At 43.6% G+C, this 25253-nt stretch overlaps 1 protein-coding gene across 3 annotated transcripts in view; it reads left to right on the top strand.

The window, feature by feature from the left end:
* The window catches only part of znf827 (zinc finger protein 827), a 69584-nt gene that overhangs the window by 13001 nt on the left and 31330 nt on the right, over positions 1-25253 (top strand). For all 3 annotated transcript variants that reach the window (XM_067584955.1, XM_067584953.1, XM_067584954.1), the window contains exons 2-5: positions 11376-12656; positions 14892-15064; positions 15372-15867; positions 23670-23948. In XM_067584955.1, the coding sequence (XP_067441056.1) occupies positions 11376-12656; positions 14892-15064; positions 15372-15867; positions 23670-23948 (2229 nt within the window). The remainder of the gene's footprint in view (positions 1-11375; positions 12657-14891; positions 15065-15371; positions 15868-23669; positions 23949-25253) is intronic.

Below are 25253 nucleotides of genomic sequence, written 5' to 3'. Positions count from 1 at the left end.
ACACACACGTTCTCTCCCTCGACCACACACAATCTGGCATTGAAATGAAGCACCAAAATCTGCGTTGCGATTTGGGCCGGTAGGTACCGGTTGTACAGGAACTAGTGCCATATTGGCACCGGGTTTCGGTACCCAACCCAATGAGGAGCCCTTTTAGCTCATGGTACCTGTAAGAACAACAACCATAAATAAAAACAAAGTAAGCTGGATAAATTAGCTTAGTCGCATAATGAATGAACGAATGAATGAATGTAGGTAGCGAGTTATTCATCTGAATCAGATGGCTCAGCTCACGATTGCCTGTATATTCCCACTCCCCACGAGTGTTTTGAATGGGGGCCATGTTGGTTCAGATTGCCATGTCATTAATCCCTCGTACTCTACAGGGGAGTGGTCAGCAGCAGATGTATTTGCACTTCCTCCAGAAGGTTTTCTAGATTAGCACAAATCCTCCCAGAAAAACCGTTTAAAAACCTCATTTGGCACGCACAACCAGACTTTGTGCTCATAACTGGCCAAAGAGAGCCATCCCTCCCTCTACATCTCATTCTCTCTGACGCTCGTGATTTTTTTTTTTTGTCCCCCCCTCCACCTTGTGGTTCTCAGAGCTTAGCCCCATGTCGATTTGGACAGAGCAGTGTAATTGTTTGGAAACTCGGTTCTGTCATTTGCATGTTGCAAGCAGCCACTTTTCCAGTTTCAGTGGTTTGACCTTGTTGTACCTGCCAGCCAGAAATGAGATCATCAGAAGAGTAGACGAGAAGCTGACATCTCTCCTCCACCTACCCGTGGCTTTAAGTGATGGTTGTCATAGCAATCATTATGCCACAGAACAGACTCAGTGGGTGAAGGATGGCTTTGAATGCGGCAGCCTCAGGTCACAACCTGGTTATGACAGAAAAGATAGACCTGTGAGGGTTGGTTGCTGTACACAGTCTGCACAAAGTAAACAGCCGCATACATCTCATGTCAGGTTCATATAGATTTCAGTCGAGATTGAAATTACTGAGGCAATGTCTCTTTTTATACCTTGAAGAAAGCGAGGCAGGTATTGGTATAACAGAGAGGGAAAGAGCAGCATGGGGCGAACAATGCCTCTCATTCCCATCAGCTGCCCTGGCCAGCATTTAACATGGAGATTGGAAACGGAATAAGCTCTCCCCCCATTCTCCCTGGACCTGCATGTAAATGAGGTTAGCGGTTAGCATTTCCTGCTGTGCCACAGCAATTCTTCTCCCTCTCTTGCTCCCTCTTTTTCTTTTTTTTTTCTTTTTTTTTTTTTTTTTTTTGATAATGGCCTGAAAGTGCTCCCCCCTTCCTCGAGTAGGGACCGGGACCAATCCTGATTAGTGTCCCTGTCCTAAGTGACAGGCTAAAATCCAAGCAGGCACTGCCTTGGGCGCCTCTGCCAAACAGCCGTCAAACCAATACCACCATAAAAAAAGGCATCTTTTTTCCCTCCCCCCCTCCTCCCCCTTAATTCTCAAGATTCCCTCCTTCTTTCGTCTTCCTCGCTTCCCTGCTCATTCTCCCCTGCCGTCCTTTCTGAGTGTCTCTAATAGACACTGCCTCCATCGCTCTAACACACTGTCCCCTTACATACATGCATGCACATATAGAATTACCTCTCACTCTACCCCCACCTCCCACCGGACCTTGCTTTGTCTCCCTGGGTGGACCGGCTGCTATAGAGCCGACTGTCCCTTTTGCCAGTAGGGTGATTTACAAACAATACATGGACGCTGTACACACTCCCACCTTCCACCCTCCTACTCTCTCTCTCACTTCTCTTCCACAGACACACAATCACCTCTGTGAGGAGCTTCAGTATGCCAGAAAACTACACAGCAGGGTGATGGCCTGTTCTTTTCGCACTTGTTCCAAAGAATGTACCCTGTCTTCTCGAGAATGCTAGCGCGACATCCATGTCTTGGTTGAACGAGGTTACTTTGTCAAGAAAAATTGATGGGATCTCACTAGTATGTCAGTGGCTTATAATTAGTAGTTTTCAAAACCAGATGAAATAATAACCTGAGCTTTATTCATGACAATTTTGCTTCAAATAAAGCAAATACGTGAAGGAGTTACGTTGTACGGTCGGTGGCATATGCTAATTACTCTGTTTGAGAACAGGAAAATGCGAAAAGTAAGAAAGAACAAAAAAATGACTGTTATATCTCCAGCTGTAATAAACTGGTTATCATCGTGCTGCTGTCTGGATTTGTTACTATGCCAGTCTGTTGGATACACTGTGTACATTATACGCTGTAAAACAACCACTGCAGCACAGCAAATTGATCTGGTTATGTCAATCAAAGGTGATGCTACCAAGTACACGTTAAGTGAGCAAGCCAGCACAGAGTAATGATGGGAAGTACAATAGAAAATGCAAGCTGTTGTTATCCCTAATATGTCCGACACACAATTTCTTGCATTTTTCACACATGTGCATGTAACAACCTCTAAGTTTTTTTTTTTTTTGTTCTACCATATGTGGTCTTTTCAAGTGTGCTGCATGTGTTTCTATTCAGTTTCACAAAGAAGGATGCCACCCACATATGCCTATTTCTATGAGGCAGCACGGCTGAAGTCTTTATGAATATGAACAGCTCTTTCACGCAGAATCAAGAGATTGGACTGTGATGTATAGCATTTAGACACCGTACTGGCAGTGAGCCCCATTTATCAAGGAACTTGTGAATGAATTTTTCCCCTTATCTTGTAAGGACATTTACCGGACATTTACAAAAAAAACAATTATGTATCTCAGTTGCACTTTTAAGTGGAACCTTTTTTGTGTTCGGGCCAGTGACACGTTTGGCGTCTGGCTTTTATTCACAATAAATGGAGTGTTATATCATGACTCATGATAGCAACGCAAATGGTAACCAGTTGAGGATAGACTATATTTTTATTTAAATTAAAGCAATATTGTATTTTGTCTTTAGCCTACAAGAATTGGTGCAATAAAGCAAAGAAAGAGCATATAGACCTAAATATTAACCCAAAGAAGTACTTAAAGTAGACTCAAGTCATGAAGATTATGATAGATACATATTTGAATAAATTTGGCTCTTGCCATACCCATGTGACCAAGAGACAGCTCTTTTGAGCAGAATGTCTGGTCAGCAGTTTTAAATGCTGGGATTAGATTTGTGATACTAGAATAATACCCATCACTGGCACCTTGCTGTTTAAGAAACCAACACACGCTCATGTGTTTTGGGATCATTTCCTCGCTCTCCTCCTTGAATAGAAACCTGTTGCACCCTGTTAACAGTTGTTAATTAGTAAAAAATTACCAGGAAATGCAACACACTTCCACCAACAAACAGGTAAAGGTTGTCTAATGAGCAGGGGACTAACCTTTTGAAGGTACCGCATAGTATGTTTGACCTTTAATACTTTTTAAATTTATTGTACTAATTACTACTTAATTAGTACTAATGGTATTTCCGTCAGTTCGGTAGTTTGAGTTATCCTGATCCGCGGACATGTTACTGTCAGTCAAAATATTTTTTGAGTGTTTCTTATTCATTAGGCAAAGAGCTGCACATAGAATTGCTTTCAAAGATAGGAGGGTGTTTGTACAACCTTGTTGGACATGAGATATACTTTTCAAATGGCTGCTGAGATTATTTCCCAGTGCTTGTAAAAGAGATTCAGTAAAAAAAAAAGCATGACTCATCATTACCCAAAAACACTCCAAGCAGTGAATAAGTCATTCATAAAAAATGATAAATTCTGTCAGTCATCTTGACAGTAAAAATCATCCAGTTGTCCGCGGCCAGTAAAATGCTGACCAGGGCCAGATGATTGGCCAAACCAGTGCCTTGGGAATACCAGTATGCTGGTTTTAGTATTTCTCACCTTGTAATTAGCCAGTTAATCCTTCCCTCGCCCTCGCTGCAGCACTGGCCACTCCTTCATGTTGTGCTTATTTGTTCCCAGTAAGAATCAATGCCACCTCAGAGTTGGTCAGGGATCCAGTAGCTTGTTGAGTCAGTGCATTTACGATATGTGTGTATGTGTGTGTGTGTATATATATATATATATATATTACATATCACACCTTTTGTCAGTGATAATTAGTAAGTTTAATCTGGCTAATTTTAAACAGCACCACCTCTTACCACAAATACACACGTTACACACAATCAGAACTAGCAGGAACCACTTTATATGCATGCAAACTGGCTAACTGACAACTCTTTCCCTGGTCTCAGAGGGTTGCAGGAGAAATTCATCAATGGTTATAGATACCACTACTTTACTACCACTAGAGTACAGTACTACTACTAATAAATCTAATCTGCATATTTGCGCACTTTTACATGTTGTTTTGATGAAAGCCAGCTGTTCGGGATGCCAGAAATCATTGAGATTTTGGCATACAGTTTATACCATGGTTAACATGTCTGGGTGTGTTAGGTTGTTGTGTTTGTAAATCAATGAGCAGGACTGTTTAATGGCAGTATTGAATTGTTACATGGTCCCTCGGAGTGGCAGTTAGAATTTGCATGTTGCCTTTACAACTGAAGCCAACCTCACTGACAGGTTGAGAAAGAAATCAGGAACATTATTACAGACTACTAAAGGCCAAACCGAAGAGATGAAAGGTGCTGAAGCGCTAACTTTGCAGGTATCACTTCAACACCTTCACTTTCACTTAACACACATGCTTACAGTACCCATGATCAAGAGCAAGCAGCACCAAGCCTGTATGGTGGCAAAATAGTTAACTGAAGCAAGCTCTTAATATTTGTACACTTTCCACTCTTGATTTGATAAAAGTCATCATCTTGCGAGATAATGAGCGAGAAAATAATTTCCATAATGTTTGGCTGCCATTGACGTTCTTTATCGCCATTGATTATGTTGTACTGTTGGCAAACGGGATGTGGTTATAAAGGGGATGTACTTGACGTCGCTCCTTGTGTGACATTCAGCACTTGATATTTTACATTCTCAACTGAAGTCAAGTGATCAAACGGGTTGAGAAAGAATTCAGGCTCTTCATGCTGTTAGAGACTGTTGAAAGCTAAACCAAGGAGAGGCAAGGTGAAGCGATAAGATACCTTTGCAAGGGCTGTATAAAAATTACTTAAGAACATGATTTTCTGAATGAAACAAAATCACAATATTTTTTTTTTTTTTTTTTTTTACAAATTTGTCCAGAAAACCATATCTTCTGAAGTTTTTTTTGATTTGATCAAGCTGAAAAATCCTGCCAGGTGTCTATATGTCTTCAGGCTTTCAATATTGGACTACATTTACAGACCACTGAGTGTACAGGTCATTGCTGATGCTGACGGCCTTTAGTTTGTCAAGATATTACCTTGTTTTTCTAAGGTATTGCAGTTCTCCACAATCATAGCAGCTATAGTGTGTTTGTTTTTGCTACTTAGGCTATTTCAATGCGTACCATCCTATAGGTTGTTTGAGACTAACATCCAATACTCACCTTGAAACTGCAATGCATAGACAAGCGAATTAGGGAAGTCACTTTTCCAGTCATACGATGCATCATTCTGCTTTTTTCAGTTCATTACATTGAAGAGTATGAAAGAAGAAGAAGAATACTGTATACACAAACATAACCTCAAAAGTCTTTCATAGTTCAGAGTCCACTCAGGCCACTCGGTTGACATGTTGATTGGTAAACAGAGATTGGATTTGACAGTCTCATGTGTAAAAAGATGTTCCAACACATTCTGAAGCTGTTTTCGGGACGGTGACATTGAACGTCGGCTTGTTTTTAACTCACCAATTAGTGTCATTTGCTGGGTAATGCAGTTTGCTTTCAAGCTTGGGTTGGAAATTATTGCCAGTATAATAATCCTGATCACTTAGCGAGATACTCTGTGTGTGTTTAACCACAGAGGGTGTTCTTAAGTGAGATAAAAAACGTTTTTAAATTGCGGTATGCCTATATATATCTGGTCAATTAGATTAGGTCGATCAGGCAGGTTTAGCTGTACTCTAATGGTCTCACACACCGTATTCACACATTTACATCAGGATGATGTTGCATGTGCAATGGAAAATGACAATCTATTCAGGAATGTGGCAGAATTTCAATATAGTCCTTAATGCATGAGCAACATGAACTGCATAGCTAATATGTGTATTAATCCTAACTTTTACACACTTTTTAATTGCAGGGTAATATATGTAACACCCACGCTGAGCTATAACAGACTATCAGATCATACAAGCATACAGTAAATGATATTTTAGTGATATAAGTATTATCATAATACCATAAAACGACTGCATGTACAACTCTAATGATGACATGGTTTGTCCAGACCATGCTCGGAAATTTAAAGTCCTAGCTGAATCTTTTCAGGGCAGGACAATAAAACGTCTGATTACATTTTTGTTGTTATCTCCTGTGTCAGTTTATGCTGCAGAGATGTGATAGACATACCACTCCTCTCCTTCAGCAGTTTAGGTCCATAGCTTTGATGACACATCTGAGGTTATGAGCAAGTTTTTTCTTTTTTTTTTTTTTTTTTAACATGAGATGCTAAAAATGGAAGGGAAAAATAAACCAGGGGGTAAAGTGCACTTCATCTGCAATGAGGAATTTCAGAGGTCTGGGGCTCTCAGTCGTCTCATTCTCTTCCAAGAACACTTCTCCTTCCTGTTTCACCTCTGGCATGCCGCCTAAAGTACCCACAAACCACGGAGGCCAAGGCCGAAAATACACAGATGGTAATTTGCACTACATTTCAATACGACTCGACCGCCATTATATATAGCCCTGCTGCCTGAACCCTGATCCTTACTGAGAGTATCCTCTCACCTCAGATTACAACTAAAAGATGGCCTCTTTATGTCTTTGTCACAGACTACCAGTTGGATAGGATAACAGTTAGTCGGAGTTAAAGGGAGTAGTTGATTCAGAGCTTTCATAAATGTTAAAATTTATAACAGGAACTTTGATTAATACACAGGAGGATATTTTTCCCTGGATCAAGATGTCGTGTCAACATAATTAATCGCTAGAATGATGTTTAAAAGTCTAACTCTTGCAGTGAAGAAAAATAGGTTTTTTCAGGTTGCTGAAAGTGACGGCCTTGACTACATACTGCATAATAAAAGAACAGTTTATCTAAGGTACACTTTATTTAAGTGGGTAAATAAGAGTTGTGTTACTTACTAACTCAGGGCACAGGGAATCACACCGATACCAAGTTCAAGAAAGGTTGTATGACATTTTCCCTCAGCAGTCAGACATCTTGCCCATTCCCCTTGGTGGTTGTCATGTTTCATCAACTTTCTAATGGAAATAACATGATGGATAAACTTTGGAGCGGTTATCAGGTTGCTCCTGCAAAAGAACAACAGCATTTAACAGATTGATGGCACATAAGTTCATGTAAAGGAGGGGGGGGGATAAATATATGTCTGCTAGCTCCCACTCATCCGGCTGGATTTAGAGCATCTGTATTTAATTTATTTTTAATATTTGTATTCCCAGTTCCTGGAGACGGGTGAAAGAGGAAGAGGGATGAAGGGAGAAATTTACAAGAAGGAAAAAGGGAGCATGTGGGTGTGAAAGAGATCAAGCAAGTGAGAGATTATGGAAAAGGGAAGGGAAGCGATCCTGATCCAGTGTGTCCCAATTAATGGAATTACCTTCCTCCTTGGGAGGACTGTTAGTCATTTGCAGAGACGTGAGCCCGCCAGAAAAGCGTCTCTCCCACCATATTGTCCAGTGAGCGCTAATAAGGCAGTCCTGACCGCCGGGCTTGCTCATTAGCATAGCCGGCGGCAGTGGCAACCCCCGCCAGGGCCCAGCCGGACACTTAATGCCGTGGCTCCTTCTTCACTACATCCATGCTCACTGCCTTCCTTCCTATGTCCTCACCCCCCCTGCCCTACCTCCTTAACCCACCCCCAAAAGAAAAACAAATGCACACACACACCACTATCTCCCTTCCAGTCATACAGGGAAGATATGAGGCTAATCATTTTGGCGATGTGAATGTGATGGCTTTAGTCTTGGTATGTTGTAGCAGTCCTTTATTCTGTCTCACTTTTTATGGCTTAGCGGTCAGCACTCTTTGCGATTTTTAGTGATTCCCTGACCTGCACCACCTCTCTCTCTATCGCTTGCTCCCTCTCTCTCTGCCTCTCTCTCGTTGCTATATTAGCTCATGGGCATGGCTCTCCTTTTGACATCGCCACAGTATTGATGCACCCCCGTCCAGCCTTAATCGGCTAATGGCCTCCTCTTCTTTCCTGCCCAGCCAAATCAACCCCTCCCTTCACCATCCTTCTATCTGTCCCTTCCTTCCTTCGCCTTCCCGTCTCCTCTCCCTCCACTGTTCAGGCCTGGGGTCAGTGAGGCCAATTTTCATGCCTGGCTAAGTCACAGAATAGCTTTGTGTGCGTGTTTGTGTGTGTGTGTGTGTGTGTGTGTGTGTGTGTGTGTGTGTGTGTACTAGAGAAAAAGAGAAGGAATATGTTAGTCAGCAACAGCCTCACACAAGTCATGTGGTGCGTGACCTCCTGACCTACCTTTACTCCAGTCCCTTGCTCTTCTCTCCCTTCTCTAACAAGTGACAAGGTTAGCCGAAATCCGGCTGACTCCTGTACTGAACTTGTACGTATGTGCATGCACACACACACACATACATGCCCCCCTCTCTGACCTAGAAAAGCCATGGCCAAAATAATCCTGCCAAGTTCACAAATGGAGATTGTTGACAGCACTGCGTGGTGAAACAATGAACAAGTACACTACCTGTAATGTCCAACTGTTTTTAGTTGTAGTTACAAGCTGTGGACTCCCTGTCTCTTTTTTTTGTAACAGTTTAACACAACATGCAGGTTTCCAAACATTGTAAGTTACAACAAAATATATCTAGGTCTTTAGTGTTTCTCTCTGGTTAAGCTCAAGGCCCATCTGCAAGGTTTTTCGCTTTATGAAGCTTCAGCCACCACTTCGACTTGTTATGGCTCCCTCTTTGTCTATAAAGTGGTGGCGCTATACATCTATGTGGCCCAGAGAGAAAATCCCCGGCCGCTGCACCACTGAATCACCAGTGTGTGTGTGATAACAGATCCAGACTGCTGAGCACCCCGCAGCTGTTTGTCTCAACATGCAAGTCATCCCCGCCATTACACCGCTAAATGGTTCCCTTTCAGTGGCAGACGCTTGCCGCCTCGGCCTGTATCTCCATGCCTCCATCACTGGAGGGGGTTTGCAGTTACTGTCGCCGAGCCAGCCACCGTACCGGAGGCTAAGCAGTTGAATGTGTGTCAGAAATAATGCAGTGGGGGAAGGACTTGTGCATTAAATCACATTCTTGGCTGCACATTTGTAGTTTAAATGTGTATGCACATGCATATGATTGTCCCTATGTGTGTGGTGGGCATACAGCAGCAGTCGCGAGTACAGAGTTCAGATGAAGCCCCCTTAGAGCTTGGGCTGGAGACCATGACCTTGGGAAATGTCATTCCGCCCACAGGGTGGCTCGCCTGTGACACACAAAGACATGGTAGTGGAGTGCATCAGTGCACTGTAGCATTGTGGCAAAAGCCTAGTGGTGTAGTGTTGTGTTCAGCTGCACCTAACCCTGAGGTTTGAGAGTGAACCAAGGAAGCAAGAGAGTTCATCCTCAAAGCTGAGACCTTGGGTCAGCAATCTAGCGATTTCCCTCTAACCACATTACAGCCATTAGTGGCTCTTGCTGCTTTTCACATGTCACATGGAAATGGGTCAAGCCCTGCCCTGCATGACTCACTGGCTCTTTCTCTCTCTCCCTTTCTTTCATTCCTGTTAACCCTACTCAGGTGGCAAAATCAAGGAGCATGGGAAATTGGGTTCACAATTGGCACATTATGGTGTTTTCTTTCACCTTTTGTAACAGACTTAAGCAATGAGGAGATTCATGGATGATTAGTTTGCTCATCAGTCTGTTATATCTTACATTGTTTGTCCAGGCGATTTCAATTAGACAAGGGGTTTTAGACAGTTTTGGGAATGCCCTAAGGCCAGTATTATAACTTAATCCATTGCTTTTGTTTTTGCCATCTGACATTTTCTGTCAGTGTTTGTGCGAGGCAGAGATGAGAAGATGTTGCGAAGTGTGTAAGCCCTGTTTGATATCTGTTGCAGCAGGAGAGTAGCGGTCATAGTGGGTTGTGATTGTGGTCACCTTTGTGGACCACGGTGAGTCACGCTGGCCAGATGTCAGCCAACTCTAATGATCCTAACAGGTTGCCGGGCTGGGTTGCTTGGCAACCATTTTGCCTCTGCCTGTAAACAGAGAGCAGACCCACCAGGCCTCTGTCAGGGTTGCAAGGGTGAAGACAGCTTTGGTGTGTGTGGACGTATGTATGTTGGTGTGTGAGACAATTAAAGTAATTCTTTCATTCCCTAATGTTTTTGCAACTGTACAAGCACCCAATTTTTCTCAGGAATCTCAACCAGTTCCTTTTTTATCAGATGTTTCATGAGGTTGTGTACAGAAACCCAAAGAGGAGGGGAAAAAAAGTCAGTTTTGACATTTTGTTTTGCCCAGGCTTGGTGCTTTTGACATATTCTTATGGAGGTTTGTTAATATGTATCAGGAATATTCACTTTTCTTTGTTCGTCCTTGTCTGGCAAGCTGTAATGTTTTGCTTATGAATATTGATACATGAAGTGTATATTAATGACCCTTGGTGACCTTAACCCTATCCTTATTGGCTCCCCGGTGGTATCTGCAGGCTCATGAATATTAATCTAGTTCTGTAACCTCCATTACCCTAATCTTTGCTGTCTAGCCTCCCAGAAGGACCCGTTGTCATGGTAACCCCTTTACTAGACTCTTCCAGACCAAGGGTGGGAAAAATATGGTTAAAAAAGGAAAGAAAAATCTAAATTACTCAAACATCTTCTGGGATGCGCCTTGTGGAAAGCTGCCATTATATAAGAAAAAGTGAATTTGTATAGCAAATCATTTTTGTGCTCTCCTTGCAGAGCACTGGAGTGTATTTATGCAGCATAAGATGGCCATTTGATTTGGGTTTGAGCAGGTAATTGTTTTAAAAAAAAATCTGTTCTGGTCAGGATTTCACCTAGTACAGATCACTAATTGCTCTGCAGCATCAGACGAGCAAGGATAGGAAATAATAAAAGAGAATGGTAAATAGTAATTTCCGATGTTAAAAGCTGTCTTCAGTCAGACAGAGGCTATGACTATGCCCTCTACTTAACTCTTAGTAATAAGTGTCTGGTTTTCACAATTCTCACTCAGGATACTCAGTGTTTAGCTGAACAATAATGCCTAGTCTGTCTTTGTTACTACTAATACTTGCACAGCTTTTGTTTTTGTTTCCCCGGGGTAAATTGTATGTCCTCTCTCCTCTTCCAGATTTGGACAGCAACGAGGAAGGAGGGCCTGACGGCGGTCCTGTGGAGGAGGAAGGCTGGTTTGGGAATGCTTCTGACACACGCTCAGAGTCGTCGTCCTACGGAGACACCCAGGATGAGCTCCTCCTGCCAAGGGGCTCCTCTCCCGATGAACGGCCTGGAGTCAGCGCTGGGTCCGGGGACCACGATACCTGCGGAGGTGAGAGCTCACTGGGTTGCCCCACACCCGTCCGTCGTGCCTCTTTGGAACTTCTTGGACTGGATGGAGGTGCATTCTCGGCCCAGGACACACTCTCCTCTGTGGTATCATCACTATATGGCGAGGCAGCATCTCGTGCCCTCGGAAAACCCCTCAGCAGCAACCTACGGCGCCTCCTAGAGGCTGGGTCGCTGAAACTTGACACAGGGGAGCTCCTGGGTCGGTCATCCAGGGGAGGTGCAGGTGGGGAATCCCCTCCAATAGGTCTAGCCCCACCCTTGACCCTGTCCCCGTCTTCCCACCATGCCCAGCAGTTAAGTGCTCTTGCCCGTAAACTGGCCAATAACAACAACAACAGCGGCTCAGCCTCACCAGCCTCCTTGGCCCCCTCAGTCACTAACATTAAGCAAGAGCCCCTTGACCCCTTTAACTCTGTCACCCCTAGCAATGGAAGTGGCTTTGTATGGGCAGGTGTTGCAGATAAGTGGCCGCCAGCCAGCTGCTCCACGCCCTGCGGCTCCAGCCTGTCCCCGGACTCTGCAATCCAGAAGTTAAAAGCAGCAGCGAATGCTGTACTTCAAGACAAGAATGCCGTGGCCTCCTCCTCAACAACTTCTTCTTCCTCCTCCTCCACCTCTGCTTCATCTGCAGTGCCCACCCTTGGAGGGGGTGGTCGAGGAGATGATGTGGTGCGCTTTGATGCCTTCAACTCTCCGTTTAGCCCGCAGTCAGCCAGCTCCACCCTAGCTGCACTTTCCAAGAAAGTCAGTGAGCGGAGCCAAGCCTCGTCAACGGCCAGTGCTGCCACTGACCACCAAGCCTCAGCAAGTTCCTTTCTCTCACTTGTGTCAATGACCTCCTCTGCTGCCTTGCTCAAAGAGGTGGCAGCCAGAGCAGCAGGAAACATGCTCGCAGAGAAGAAAGAGGGGTCCCCATTGGTGACTGCTGGGGTCCTCCAAGAGGATGTGAAACCCCTGCTGGACAAGAACCAGAAGGCACCCACGCCATCTACACCCACCCAGAGCCTAGAGTTGTTGTTGCCCTCTACTCCAAAAAGCAGAGGCAAACCCAACAGCCAAGCAGGTAATCTAAATGAAAAATAAAATGTATAGTGGTGGTAATACTGCATTAATAAAAATAATACACTAGGGTAGAATAACACTCAGCTTATTAGGTGCATTTTTGGATATATTGCCAGTTGAAAGATATTTTTCTTCATGGAGACAAAAAACACACTCAGCCTGATTTTGTTTTAAACACAGAATCAGACTATTTTGATGTTACAATGAAATGAATTGACCTTATATTCTTATAGGAGAGAAAGGTAGTATGACGGTTCAAGATCATTTCAGCTGCACTTAATTTATGGAAATGTTTTAATCTTCCTTCATTGTGCCCTTTTCTTTTGAAAAAATAATAAAATTAAGTTAAGTTCAAGATATATTCAAGGATATATTTCCCCTATCATTATACTTCTTTCCATTCAGCATTTACCAAATAAATAACACCACTTTTGTCATGAAACATGAATTAAAACTGTGCAAATTAAAACTAATATTGCAATGGAAGTGCAATTCTAAATAGATAATGTGTCTTTGCTGTCGTAGTGTGGAGCTGCAGGTTTACTTGTCATCCGATAAAACACAATTATGAACTTCCATGACATGTTTTCTCTAGTTTCGTAATGGTTCTGTTCTCACCTCACTGGCGCTGAAGTAGCAAGTAGTGTAGCCTCAGTTTAACTGTCAGCCGAGCAGAGAGCATAGCCGAGAGAAAACAGCCCTGGCTGGCCTTCTAGTCTGGGAAATGGTCTGTGGGCTCAACAGGGGGTTCCGACTGAGACCTCACTGCCTTCCCAGACCAGCTCGTTTGTGCTCGGATGTGCGTGCTGCCAAAAGGGGGCCGTCAGTGTGTGCTCGGCACAGTGGGGAGCCCTGGAGTCCATATCCATCTCGGCAGCCTCCTCCTGGCTTCAACCCCCACTAACCAGAGCCCTCTGCACTGATCAGCACAGCAGACTTAAGGCCAAACACATCATACTTTCCACTGACTGGATACAGATGCGTGCACACTCTCTCTCTCTCTCTCTCTCTCTCTCTCTCTCCCTCTCATACTCACTCTCTCAGTTACTCACAAATGGCCATGCAGTATATTCTGTAAGTGTGTACTCAGATGTAGACGTGTAACCCAAACAAGGGTGCACACACAAAGATCTCACTCTTTACAGGGAGAGAGAAAGCTTCAAAGTGCAGGCTCTAACTAAGTAGCCTTTAGGGAGAACAGAATGTTTTCAGAGAGATGGATGGGCACTTTTGAGGGATGGTGTCGCAACCCCGCCAAATCTAAAATGGCTGGATCAAATTGACTTCAGACAGATGAGGCAGTCGATGTAATATTCTGTGATCTGCATGCTAAAAAGGGGGTCTGCTCTAACCTGCAAGCCGTCAAGGTCGAGCAGCGCTGTAAAAATGCAGGTAGTTGTTTGGTCGCCAGACTGAAAAATGTGACCTTGATTATTGACTGTCATGTCTTGTTTTATTGCCGTCCCTTGCCAGTTCCACTATAAAACTGTATTGCACTGGTATGTTCTACACTCTGCATATTTATGCGGAAAGCTTAGTCCTCTTTTCTAAAACATGATTGTGATTACACAGGAAACAGACATGTTAAGTACCGAGATGAAGATACTAAACTCACACACATTTCCACTCCCCTGTTTTATTTCTGCTTCACTCACCTCAACTTAGTAAGCAGAAGTCATTTTTGCATTGTGATCTCTGCTGTGCTTTGAGAGGTTGGGCCGCAGATGGCGGTTTATTGTTGCAAATAGGCAGTCTCGAGGTTTTACACCTCAGGTCAATGAATGGCTGAGCACAGTAATTTCACCAAACACTGATTACCAGATGTTTTTCAAGGAACGGCACTGGAATACTTATGAAGCCATCCTGACAGGCCCTTGTAGAATTTGTAATGCAATCATGCCTCTTTCTAATAAGACCAATTAAACAGTAATGGATGCCGGATATGAAGCCAACAACAATAATCGAGATACTAAAACATGCTTGAGTTTTTACTTCCATTGTTCCAATGCTTCCAGCTGGCATTTCCCTTGATAGTTTTCACCATTAGGTGTGCAGTAGTTGCCTCTCGCAGATCTGTGCGAACTGTAGTCTGCATTTGGATAGGCTTCACTTTTATTTCTTCGCAGTAATAAAGGTGAATTTCAGCAACACTCTACATAAAAGACTGAAGTCTCGCTTTTGAAACTCCTTGAATCTCCTTTGTTAAATGGTAACAATGACCTGCTGTCCCCTCAAGGCTCTCCTGAGGATGGTGGCAAACCATTCCAGTGTCCTGTGTGTGGACTGGTCATCAAACGCAAGAGCTACTGGAAGAGACACATGGTCATCCACACAGGCTTGAAAAGCCACCAGTGTCCCCTGTGTCCCTTCCGCTGTGCTCGCAAAGACAATCTTAAGTCCCACATGAAGGTGAGATGATGGATATTCTTCAACTTGTGACCCTGTTCTATTTGTCACCCCTACCCGCATCATCTTTAATCAGTGGTTATTATGGCTCTAGGAATATAATTGTCAACATTAAAGGATATGCATGCTTTAGTTAAACTTGTAATATATCGTCTCCGTGGCATAATTAAACACTACTGCATGTTTGTTGTAGCACCTCACTGGTAAATATTACTGAAATGAAGCAAAAGTATCCTGTCTTTTCTCTTAGCGTCCTGTAGTGCCAGAGAGAAGTAGTGATTTGACACTTAAACCTGGCCTCCTTTTCCAGGTACATCAGCACCAGGACCGGGGTGAGACATTTCAGTGCGAACTTTGCCCCTTCACCTCCTCCCGTCACTTCAGCCTGAAGCTTCACATGCGCTGCCACCAGCACTTCCCCCGCACAGACGTCAAGGTGAAAGAGGAGCTCACTACCGACACGGAGGGCGAGGGCTCCGTGATGGGTGACAGCGGCTCCGCAGACCTGAGAGGGACGGAGGTGTCCCCGCTGCACTCAGACACTCAGCAGCAGACGTCCCCTCCAGTCGAGGCTTCCTCCAATCATGTCCACATCAAGGAGGAGCCACAGGAGAGAGACCTGTCTGTGCTCTCCCCCTTTAGCATCTGCAGGGAACGTCCCAGCAGCAGCGCCAACTCTCTGGACCTGCCTGGAGTCGGCGTAGGAGTCGGGGTCCGGTCCAGTCCTAGTGGTCCAACCACAGCCTCCCTCTTCAGCCCTGACATCACTACCAAGACGGCCACTGACCTGCTTATGAAGCTATCAGGTTAGCACAAACAATGAAATGTGAAAATCCACTATAGTATGTGCTGCAGTTAAAAGTTACCACTGTCCTACCTTCCTGAAGTTACATGGCTCGCATAAACACACTGCTGGCTTAGCTCCAGATAATACAAAACGTTTTTATCTATTGTACTGTTTTCCCAACTTGACTTTGTAATTGCAGTCATGGCAGTTCTGCTTTTATCAAAAGTAGTTCAGTTCCTCCGAAGTCGAACGCGAAGACATCCGTGCTAATCTCCAGCTCGATGTTGTCTCCCCTTTGCCTTAAGTCTTGTTTTGAATCTTCACTGTCACCAGAAATAACATTCGTAAGAAGTATAAACAGCTTCATGTTAATAGTTTCAGGTCAAGGCTGCAGTATGTGTCTGTGAGCTGTTTTTGATATATTTTAAAACAACGAGAGCCTGAAATGTCTGGGATTTAGTGCAAACATACGGCGAATAAACAGTATTGGCTTTTGACGATGGTAAATACATTAATATGTTTAGACTTTTTTTGTGCATTAACATGGGCGGGGGGGGCAAAAGTAAAATCCCTTGAAATCCTTTTAAAAAGTGAATCGAATAGGAATAGTTTACACTATATGGGTCCATTCAGACACACATGTTTTAGCCGTTGTGTTTCAGACTTTAACTATTATTGTGCATGTCGAGGATGTCAGGCATGTCTTCACTTGTACATATGTTTATTCTCAACCTCGGTTTCTGTGTCTTTCCCATGCGTATGGTAGAAATGTAGGCCGTGTCTGTGCATTTAAGCACCATATTTTTTTTAAACTGGTCAGGACAACATCCAAAGAATTCAAAACTCACACAGACACAGGAATGTTGCCTTTTTGTATGTATAAAAGTTTTATCATGTGTAATCAGCACTCTGGTGTGTACAGTCACAAATAGCACCTACTTACTTTGTGTTTGCTGGTACACATACTGTATATATTATTTGGGACAACAGCTCATTTCTCTTGAAAACAGATACTAAGGCTTGAAATATTCCCATAAACCCTGGATAAAAAAAACCCGCCCAGCTGATTCAGAATCGGGGAAAAACACAGGAAAGACGTCACCTATGAGATCTGATTTTTACAAATCTAGTTTCTAAAAGATGTCTTAGTGATCTAGGCCCAATCCACGTACAAATTGGGGATACACAAGGCATCTGTTGCACTCAGCACATCACACTGATTTACTGGCAGCCTTCTTGTGTCATGCTACCTCTGCTAAGCAAAAGAGAGGAGATATTCTTTGCTTAAACACAGATTCCAAGCTTTTTTCTTCTTCTTCTTCTTTTTTTTTTTTTTTTTTTAAAAAACAACTAAGGTTTCTGAGGCTCTAAACATTGCTTTGCCAGACATGATTTTTTTTTTGTTTGTTTTGATTTTCATCAGTTAAAGTGCACCTCATGCAGTTTTTGTGCACCTTCATGATTAGTAGCAACCAAGTAAACCACGCACATGAAAATCAACTGAAGTACCACTGCCCAGCACTGAAGTCATGACCTAAATCAGACAGTATGCTCAAATCTAATCTAATGAATAAATAGTCTGTTCTGAGCTATATTTTGTTTGCTAACTGATATTCATTACAATACTCAAATTATATATCAGAGTTATTTATCCAGGCTGCTCCCTTTTTTTTCTTGCTTCTTTTTTTTCTTGTTTCTTTTATACGCAGCTCTAAAATTACACTTGAGTATTGCCCAATAGCACACCCTCAGTCCTCTGCTGTTGGCCACAGATTAGCTCCTCTGAAGCAGTGGGGGACTAAATGATTTGCTCAAGGGCACCTCGACAATAGTTGTTCAGGGATTAATTTTCCTCACCCACATATTGAAGTTGTTAGGTGATTCCAAGATCTGTAACCTCTAGGCATCTTCCCTCCTGCTAACAATTCTATATGTGTGTGTGTGTGTGTGTGTGTGTGTGTGTGTGGGTGTGTGCAGGTATTATAAAGACTGACAATGGTGAGAAATTTAATTCTAAAGGTGTTGAGATCAACTAAAAATGGTAAGAGACATGATTGTTTACAGGGAGCCACCTTACTTTGTTGGAAAGCCTTGTCTGAAAATGGAGCAGTCAGTTTTTTTTTGTTTTTTTTTGTTATATTTTAAACTAAACCTACTGTGTACCTGGTTGTCTGCACCCCAAGACCTATGACAAATAGTAGCAGTAATGATGGTGATATTTTCTAATCATGCAGCAGTTTAAGACTCAAACTTTATCATGTAATATTTTCTACCTTTTGGTAAAGTTGCAATGTGATGTGAAGTTTTATAACATAATGATACAGCATTGTTTAAACAAGCTTAACAGAACATGCTGCTCTAAGGTATACTAGGTCCGGACCATGTTTAGATGCATTTCACCATGTTGCAAAATATCAAAGGATGAGCTTTGGCGACAATGGCAAGATTGATGGAAAAAGGTTGACCGAGGTTCAGCACCGGGGTCGAGGCTACGGCTGCCACTCTTCCACTTAATGCTGTGTAATTAGATTGAGATCTTGAGCGAGGATGGGAGGAAAAAACCCTGGGAACATTAGATTAATTAAAAATTTATGCATAATTCATAATTAAAAAGGAATTCATAATTTGAAATGATTAGCACCCTCAGCGCCATCCTGTGACCCCGCCAGGATGCACGGGGACTGGGCCGGCTTAGTTAACTCCCCCTCGATCTCGCACGCCCTGGCTCCACATGGATGCCCCCTGGGTGCCAGTTGCACTTCACTTCCAGACTGCACAATCAAGCTCAGGCAACTCCCGGAGGAGCCAAGATGGCTCCTCGCAATGTCAGTCCAGTGTCAAGTGGCGGACATCTTAGTCAGGGCATCATTCAAGGAGAATTAGGGAGGATATAAAAAGACAGGACAAGAGGATGTTGAACTCGAATGCATGATGATGGGTTTTAATGAATACTGGTCCTTTGATCACAAAGTTCTCCCTTTGTTGGGGGTGGAGTTAAAGATAGAAGGTTATGAAACTGAGAGGAAGTGGGCTCAGATCTTTGTGAGACTTACCCATGCCACGGAGCAGCCAGGGAGGGAGAGGTGAGGAAGTTCCTCCTGGGACCTTTAGACTCTATTTCTTTTGACCTCCCTGACAACCCAGATTGAGTGTGTACACGAGCAGCTCATCCCTCCTGCTTTTACACTGCTGTCTCAGTGCCTCAATCCCACAAGGCCTGCGAAGAGGGGGGGGGGGTGGTGGTGGTGGACATATAAAAAGCTGGAGAGGGAAAGATGAAAAAAAAAGAGACATATGAAGTGACAGCAAGTGAGGGAGAGGGAGAACTAGGCAAAGAGGGAGTTGCATCGAGTTCCCCAGGCATAAAAAGCCAGTGAACTCTTCCTGACCTCTGACATAATAAGCATATCATTTTTGGGCTGTCCTGCTTTCCATTGAGTGTTATACTGATACCCTTTGATTTTTATCCTTGCACGCTGACACAACCGTTAGCTATCCAGTGTGATCCACATTTTGATTCAGAGATGAAAGCCACCGAGGCACTTTGAAATGCACAGCCCCTACCCTGTGCCCAGTGGACCCTGAGTTAATAATGACAGTGGGCACTACACACCCTCCAAACACCACCCCCCCCCATCCCCCGCTGCGGTGACACAGGCACAACGAGCTTGACCCTGGCTGGGTGTGAATAATTGGCATGCAGGGGGTTGTGGGAGGTGTTGCATCTGTCATGATGCTTCTGCAGTTGTCTTATTTATCTTTTTCCTAGGAGAGTATCTTGCATGCACTGCTTTGCTACAGTGAGATGATCCACAGGCAGAATTTTAACGTTATACATTGAAAACCTTGAAGGATTTTGGTGAACACTGATTTTTTTTTTTTTTTTTCTCTCCACACAGACATTAGTTTAGCCTCATTGCATTTGAAATCACCATTAATGCATCATTTGTATGTTCAATTATAGATATTCTTGGGCTTTGTTGTACCATCTTTTAGTCATTCTAAGTTGTCAAAGAATATTCAGAATTCGGAGTGGTCTCGTCTTTACTTTCTTTGTGAACATCTAGATTAAATCTGCATGTCCCTTGCTTTCCAGCTCTGCATGAGCAGATACAGGAAGGCCTTTTGTGTGTGACCTCTGGTCCATACATCCCCGCTGCAGCCATCAGTATCACTGTGCAGTGTCTAGCACACTGTCAGCTTTTGTTGGGTTCTCAACCTGCCCCATGTAGCCCTGTGCTGCTTTTTTTCTCTGGGAGAAAACAGCAGCCAATTGTCAGAGGGGGAGCAGGCCGGCGTGACAGAGGTGGAAAGCTAATGAAGTTATTTGACGGAAGCCCTGGCCACGGAGCGAGAGGTGAGGCGGAGTGGACAAGCGCCTGGCAGCGAGACGGATGAGGCGCGAGAGAGAAGCGTGGCGAGGGGGTGGGGGGTGGGGGGGACAGGGAAAAGAACGGCGATGTAAGTAGCGTTGGTGGCAGGTGTCAGAAGGGTGTGATAACATGGAGACAAACTGATAGCATCGTCAACCCTGAGCTAGAACCAGCCTTACAGTATCATGCACAGGGAGCTGAAATCAGCCTGGGTACATACGCACACAGGCAGGAAGTGCACAGAAGAGATGCCCAGTCACCCAGAGATGCCCATCTCCTCCTCAGATCTGTGTTCACTTCACAAGATGATGTGCCAGAGTCTGGACGCTCATCATGCTATTGTGATTGTGAAATTCTGACGGACAAAAGGCTAAAGTGTAAGCTTGGCATTGTAGGCTGAATTGTTCCTTTTGGTACTGTGCTCTGGCTTTTTGTTATTGACGCATCAGCTTGAAGGAATAAAAAACTTGCCCATTGGATTAGGCTACTAAATAATTCATTGGGTTCTGTAACATAGATTCTGAGTGGAAATACACTCTATTTATAGCGACAATCCAAAAGGTCACTGGAGTGGTGTGACTTTGTGTGTGAGTGAAAGTCCTGGGGTTGTTTTTGTTCTCATGAGCCCACAGAGGAGAATTTGAAGTTTGTGTTGAGTCTGTGTTTGTCTGCGGCTAATGTGCAGCACAGCTTTTGCATACGGTTGGCATGCAGCATGACACAGCACGCGTATTGTTGCGACAACACAAAGTAAAGCTTCTTCTGAAGATATAGTTAGGTATGTGTCTGCGCGGGTAAATGTGATAGTGTATTTTTTATGTGTGTTTGTAAAGTGGTGACCAAGTGTGCTGTCCCTGTCTGATCCGACATGGCCCAACACGCTTCTAATTAGAGGACGTCCTTCCAGGTGCTGACCAGGTTATACTTAGCCTGCCCGCTGACATCTGACGGTGTGACATTTCCAGCTGGTGCCGCGTGTGACCCTGCGCCACTGCCCCTGAACTTGAAGGTCACCATCCACCCCCTCCTCCCCCCCCTCCCCCCCCCTACCACTCAACCTCCTCCTTCTCCCCTTCTTGAACTACAGCCCTGGTCCGCCATGGTGTGGCACTGTGGCATCATGGCACCACATGGGTGGTCAAAACACCAGCACCTGTCCCCTTTCCCTGCCCTGTATCCCCTGTCCCCGAGCCCTCTATCCCTCCGGCATAGATCATCATTAATCAGAGGGGCCGGAGCCGGCACAGATTGATGATGCGGGCAGGGGGCGGCGGGCCTGTGGCGGTTAGAGATGTTAGGTGAGACGGTAGGGTGAGAAGAGGAGCAGATCTCTGCTGGGGCCAGAGGAGACTGGACAGCAGTCTGCCCAAGAGTGATAGCCTCTCTTATATCCATGCCCTGTGTGTGTGTGTGTGTGTGTGTGTGTGAGAGAGAGAGAGAGACAGATTGACTGTACATGTTAGGGTGTACAGATTATTTGAAATCTGTACAGGTTAAGGGTTGTGTTGATAGATGTGTGGATGTGTTTGTTGGTGCTGCACCACTGTTTGAGTTAAAAAAAAAAAAATTGAATACATTTTAAAAAGTAAAAATATTAATTTCTGAATTAAAAGTAATAGGTTGATTACAGAGGTGCATCAGTACTTTGTAGCTTTGTAGGAGCTCCCAAACTTTGGTGTCTGTTGCAGCATCCGCAAATGAATTTGCCCGCTTCAGAACACATTACCAACACTGCATTACAGTGACATCATATTACAGACATTTTGCTGTGAGGAAAAATATCTCTCAGATGGGGGATATTTCCAAAATGGAACAAAGACAATAAAAATGTAGACAGCAACGTTCTCGACATTCAGTGTGTCAGAGATGACCAATAAACATATGTGGTGGTCTGCCCCCCATAAACTTCGTCACAGCAACGGGGTTCTGCATCCTGACTCTCGCATGAAAAACACAACGCCACAGTGACATACTGTCGCATCAATCCATCACTTTAAACAAAACTGAAACACAGCAACATTGCAGAGAATAACTTTAGGTCACAGACTTGCGTTTCACCGTCCTACCCACACTCCCTACAAGCTTCATGTTTGTTAAAAATAATCGCAGCTTCTCCACTTCCTTCCTCAGCTGGTGACTATAATCGTCATCTAATTAACTATCTAGTCCAAAAAATAAAATGATTTACTTATACAACGAAAGAAAATGTTTATATTCTTTCAATAAGTTAATAAGTAATGGACACACATTCATGTAATGGTTTCAAGTTTCAAATATTTGGATCAGTACTGCCAACACCCATCAACATCCACTACCTTAAAAACACTGTGGTGCACCTGTAGTATATCAGGTTACAATAGTGAATTCTGTGCTTAAACATTCCTCACAGTTCCTGTAGTGCACTGAATGAAACTAGGGTATCAAGTGACTATGCACAGACATACTGTATATTTCTAAAAACAGCTTTTCTGAGTGATTATGGCCATTTTTAAATTTCAACAATGTTGTAAGCTGTAGCCTAGGTAAACCTTCGTTTTGGTACAGAGTGTAGAGGAACGTGACGAGGGACACAGAGAGCCGCTTGCCCCGCTGTTCTTTTCTTGGCGGCTATCGGAAGTTGCTCCATGTCTAATTATTAATTATTCATCTAAGGCGGATTAGATGTGGCCCAGTTTCTCTTGAAGATGACTTTAGAGCAGAGGGATCCATGTGACAGTTCATTCCCTAACCTAGGCTACATTCTGCAGAGATGGCAGATAAGGCTTCAGCTGATTGTTATCACAATCTACAGAAGTACAGGAATTATTTCATGTCCTCACGTCTGAGGAGAATTCAAACGATGTCAAAGGCAAAGGAAAGGATAAAGAAGCCTGACTTTAAGTGGAAAGCGGCTGAGAATAAAGTCTACAAAAAAAAATCAAGTGTGAAAGAGAAAAGACGGAGGAGAAGAGTTGGGAATTTATTGCGGATGCTCTGAAGACTGAGAGAGAAGGACAGTCATGAGGTTGCACCCTCTGTTTTGTCCCACAGCTCCCCAACTGTGGTGTCTGTCGGAGTGATAGGACTGTGAAAAAATCCACAACTGGCCACTTGGTGTTATGTTCAGTTTTCTTTCTTGTGTTATACGTTGTATCTTTTGACGTTTGCTTGAGAGAAATGTGAAATAATGTCTTTGTTGGATATTACACTACACTGTAAATTGTCACTGAATTTTTGATAGATGTGTGACCCTTGGGTGCATACAGGTTTTAGAGACCTTACCCCCTTTTGCTCTTGTTATTGCTGGATTAAATTATCATACACCTTTTAACTTTTTAAAATTTCAAAATACTCAACAAACCACACTTGTTTGGTCACAACCAGTATTTGGTCTCTTTTTTTTCCCCCCTCAAATTCTTTCTTAATTTCTTCTCACTCCTTCGATCTTTTCCTGTCTTTCTGGCTACAGCGGCCAACCAGAGGGAGACGTTGAAATCTCCATTCCACTTAAAGGAAGAGCCCAAAGTGGAGGAAGCATTGAGCCCCAGACCAGCCTCCCAGTCTCAGAGCCAGGCCCAGCCCAGCTTCCCTGTGACATTCTGCCAGGACGGGCCAACGGGGGCTACAGCAGCCGCAGAGCGCCCAGGGCCACTGAAACCAAGGGAAGGAAGCCCCACGGCTAAGAACAGCTTGCTGAGCCAGGATATCAATGTTAAGGTGGCCTCTGAGCTGCTGATGAAGCTTTCAGGTAGGATGTGTACACATCTATAGATCTTTGCATGCTTGCAATAAGAGGGAAATGCTAATGAGCTTTATAGTTCTCAGAATGACCCGTAAAAACAGTCCACTGCAATTCTGTAACTCCTCTAAATCTAAGAAGAACAATTCATCTGTGATCTTGAAAATGTGTATGTATTGGATGCCGATACTGCTATTTCTTAAATATGTGGAAAACAGTTCATGCAAATTCATACATGAATATATAAAAGTTATTTTTATAAAAAGTATTTGTTGGAGACAGTGGACATGTTCTGTGTTATTAATAATTGTTGTGCTGGTTGGCAGTTTCAGTTTCAGATCAGCCGGTAGCAGCTCAGAAGGTTAGCTGCAGGCCAAAAGTTATGCCACTGACCGCTATAAAAGAGTTCTGTTGTTTTCCACCATAGTATACCTAACCGAGCTAAAATTGGGGGCTTCTCAAAGGTGGGGGAGAAGCATATGTGGTGAAATGGTCTTTGTTTCTTTGTGGCCTCTGCTCTAGATTGTGGCTGCAAAGCCTTTGTATCCACTGAGATGATATTCAGGTCACTTGTCTTGATCCTTTATTTTCTTTCTACCCTTCTCCGTATCGGGTGTTTCCGACTTTTGGGCAACGAAGGGTAGATTTATTTTGGGCAGTTGATTGTTTTCGCTTCTGAAGTCGCTCTCCCTTGCCAAACAATTAGCAGATGATATGCTGGATCCGCTTGCTTTATTGAACCTAAAACTCAACTATGACTTGCCTTTTGTTCTGTGATAGATGGTAAAACAGTAAGATTTTTGACACGCACCCACGTCTCAACCTGTGTGTACAACTCTGGAATAATTCAGTGCAGAGATGCAGTGATGAATTAGCCTTTACTGTACATCTTTAATTTGAGCTCTCAAAAGAAGTCGGTAACAAGACCTTAGGCAGGGACTCCAGCTTTGTTCATTGTTTTGCCACACATTGCGTGTGCTACTGTACTTAGCATTATGTAAATGTTAATTTTTGTTTTTCAATTATTACACACTTTGCGTCGCTGCTAAATCGAGTTTCAAGCTGCTGCTTATTTTTGACTCCATCCAAAATGACTATTGAATGTCAGGTCCAGTTCGAGTGTGTTTTGGACAGGTGTTTGTCCGCTGTGGGCTGCTGGAGAGCGTCTCACAGGCAATCAAGAATGCAATTTGCTGGAGTATGTATCAGTATGTACCAACAGAGCTAGTTTCCACTGTTACTTCATATTCAGAAAACTGTTTATTTCCCGATTAAATACCGAAAATCAATACACGAATTAACAAATATTTTTCA

This window comes from Thunnus thynnus, chromosome 3 (assembly GCF_963924715.1).
Source record: "Thunnus thynnus chromosome 3, fThuThy2.1, whole genome shotgun sequence".
Lineage (NCBI taxonomy): Eukaryota > Metazoa > Chordata > Actinopteri > Scombriformes > Scombridae > Thunnus > Thunnus thynnus.
This window is presented reverse-complemented; position numbering and strand designations above follow the sequence as displayed.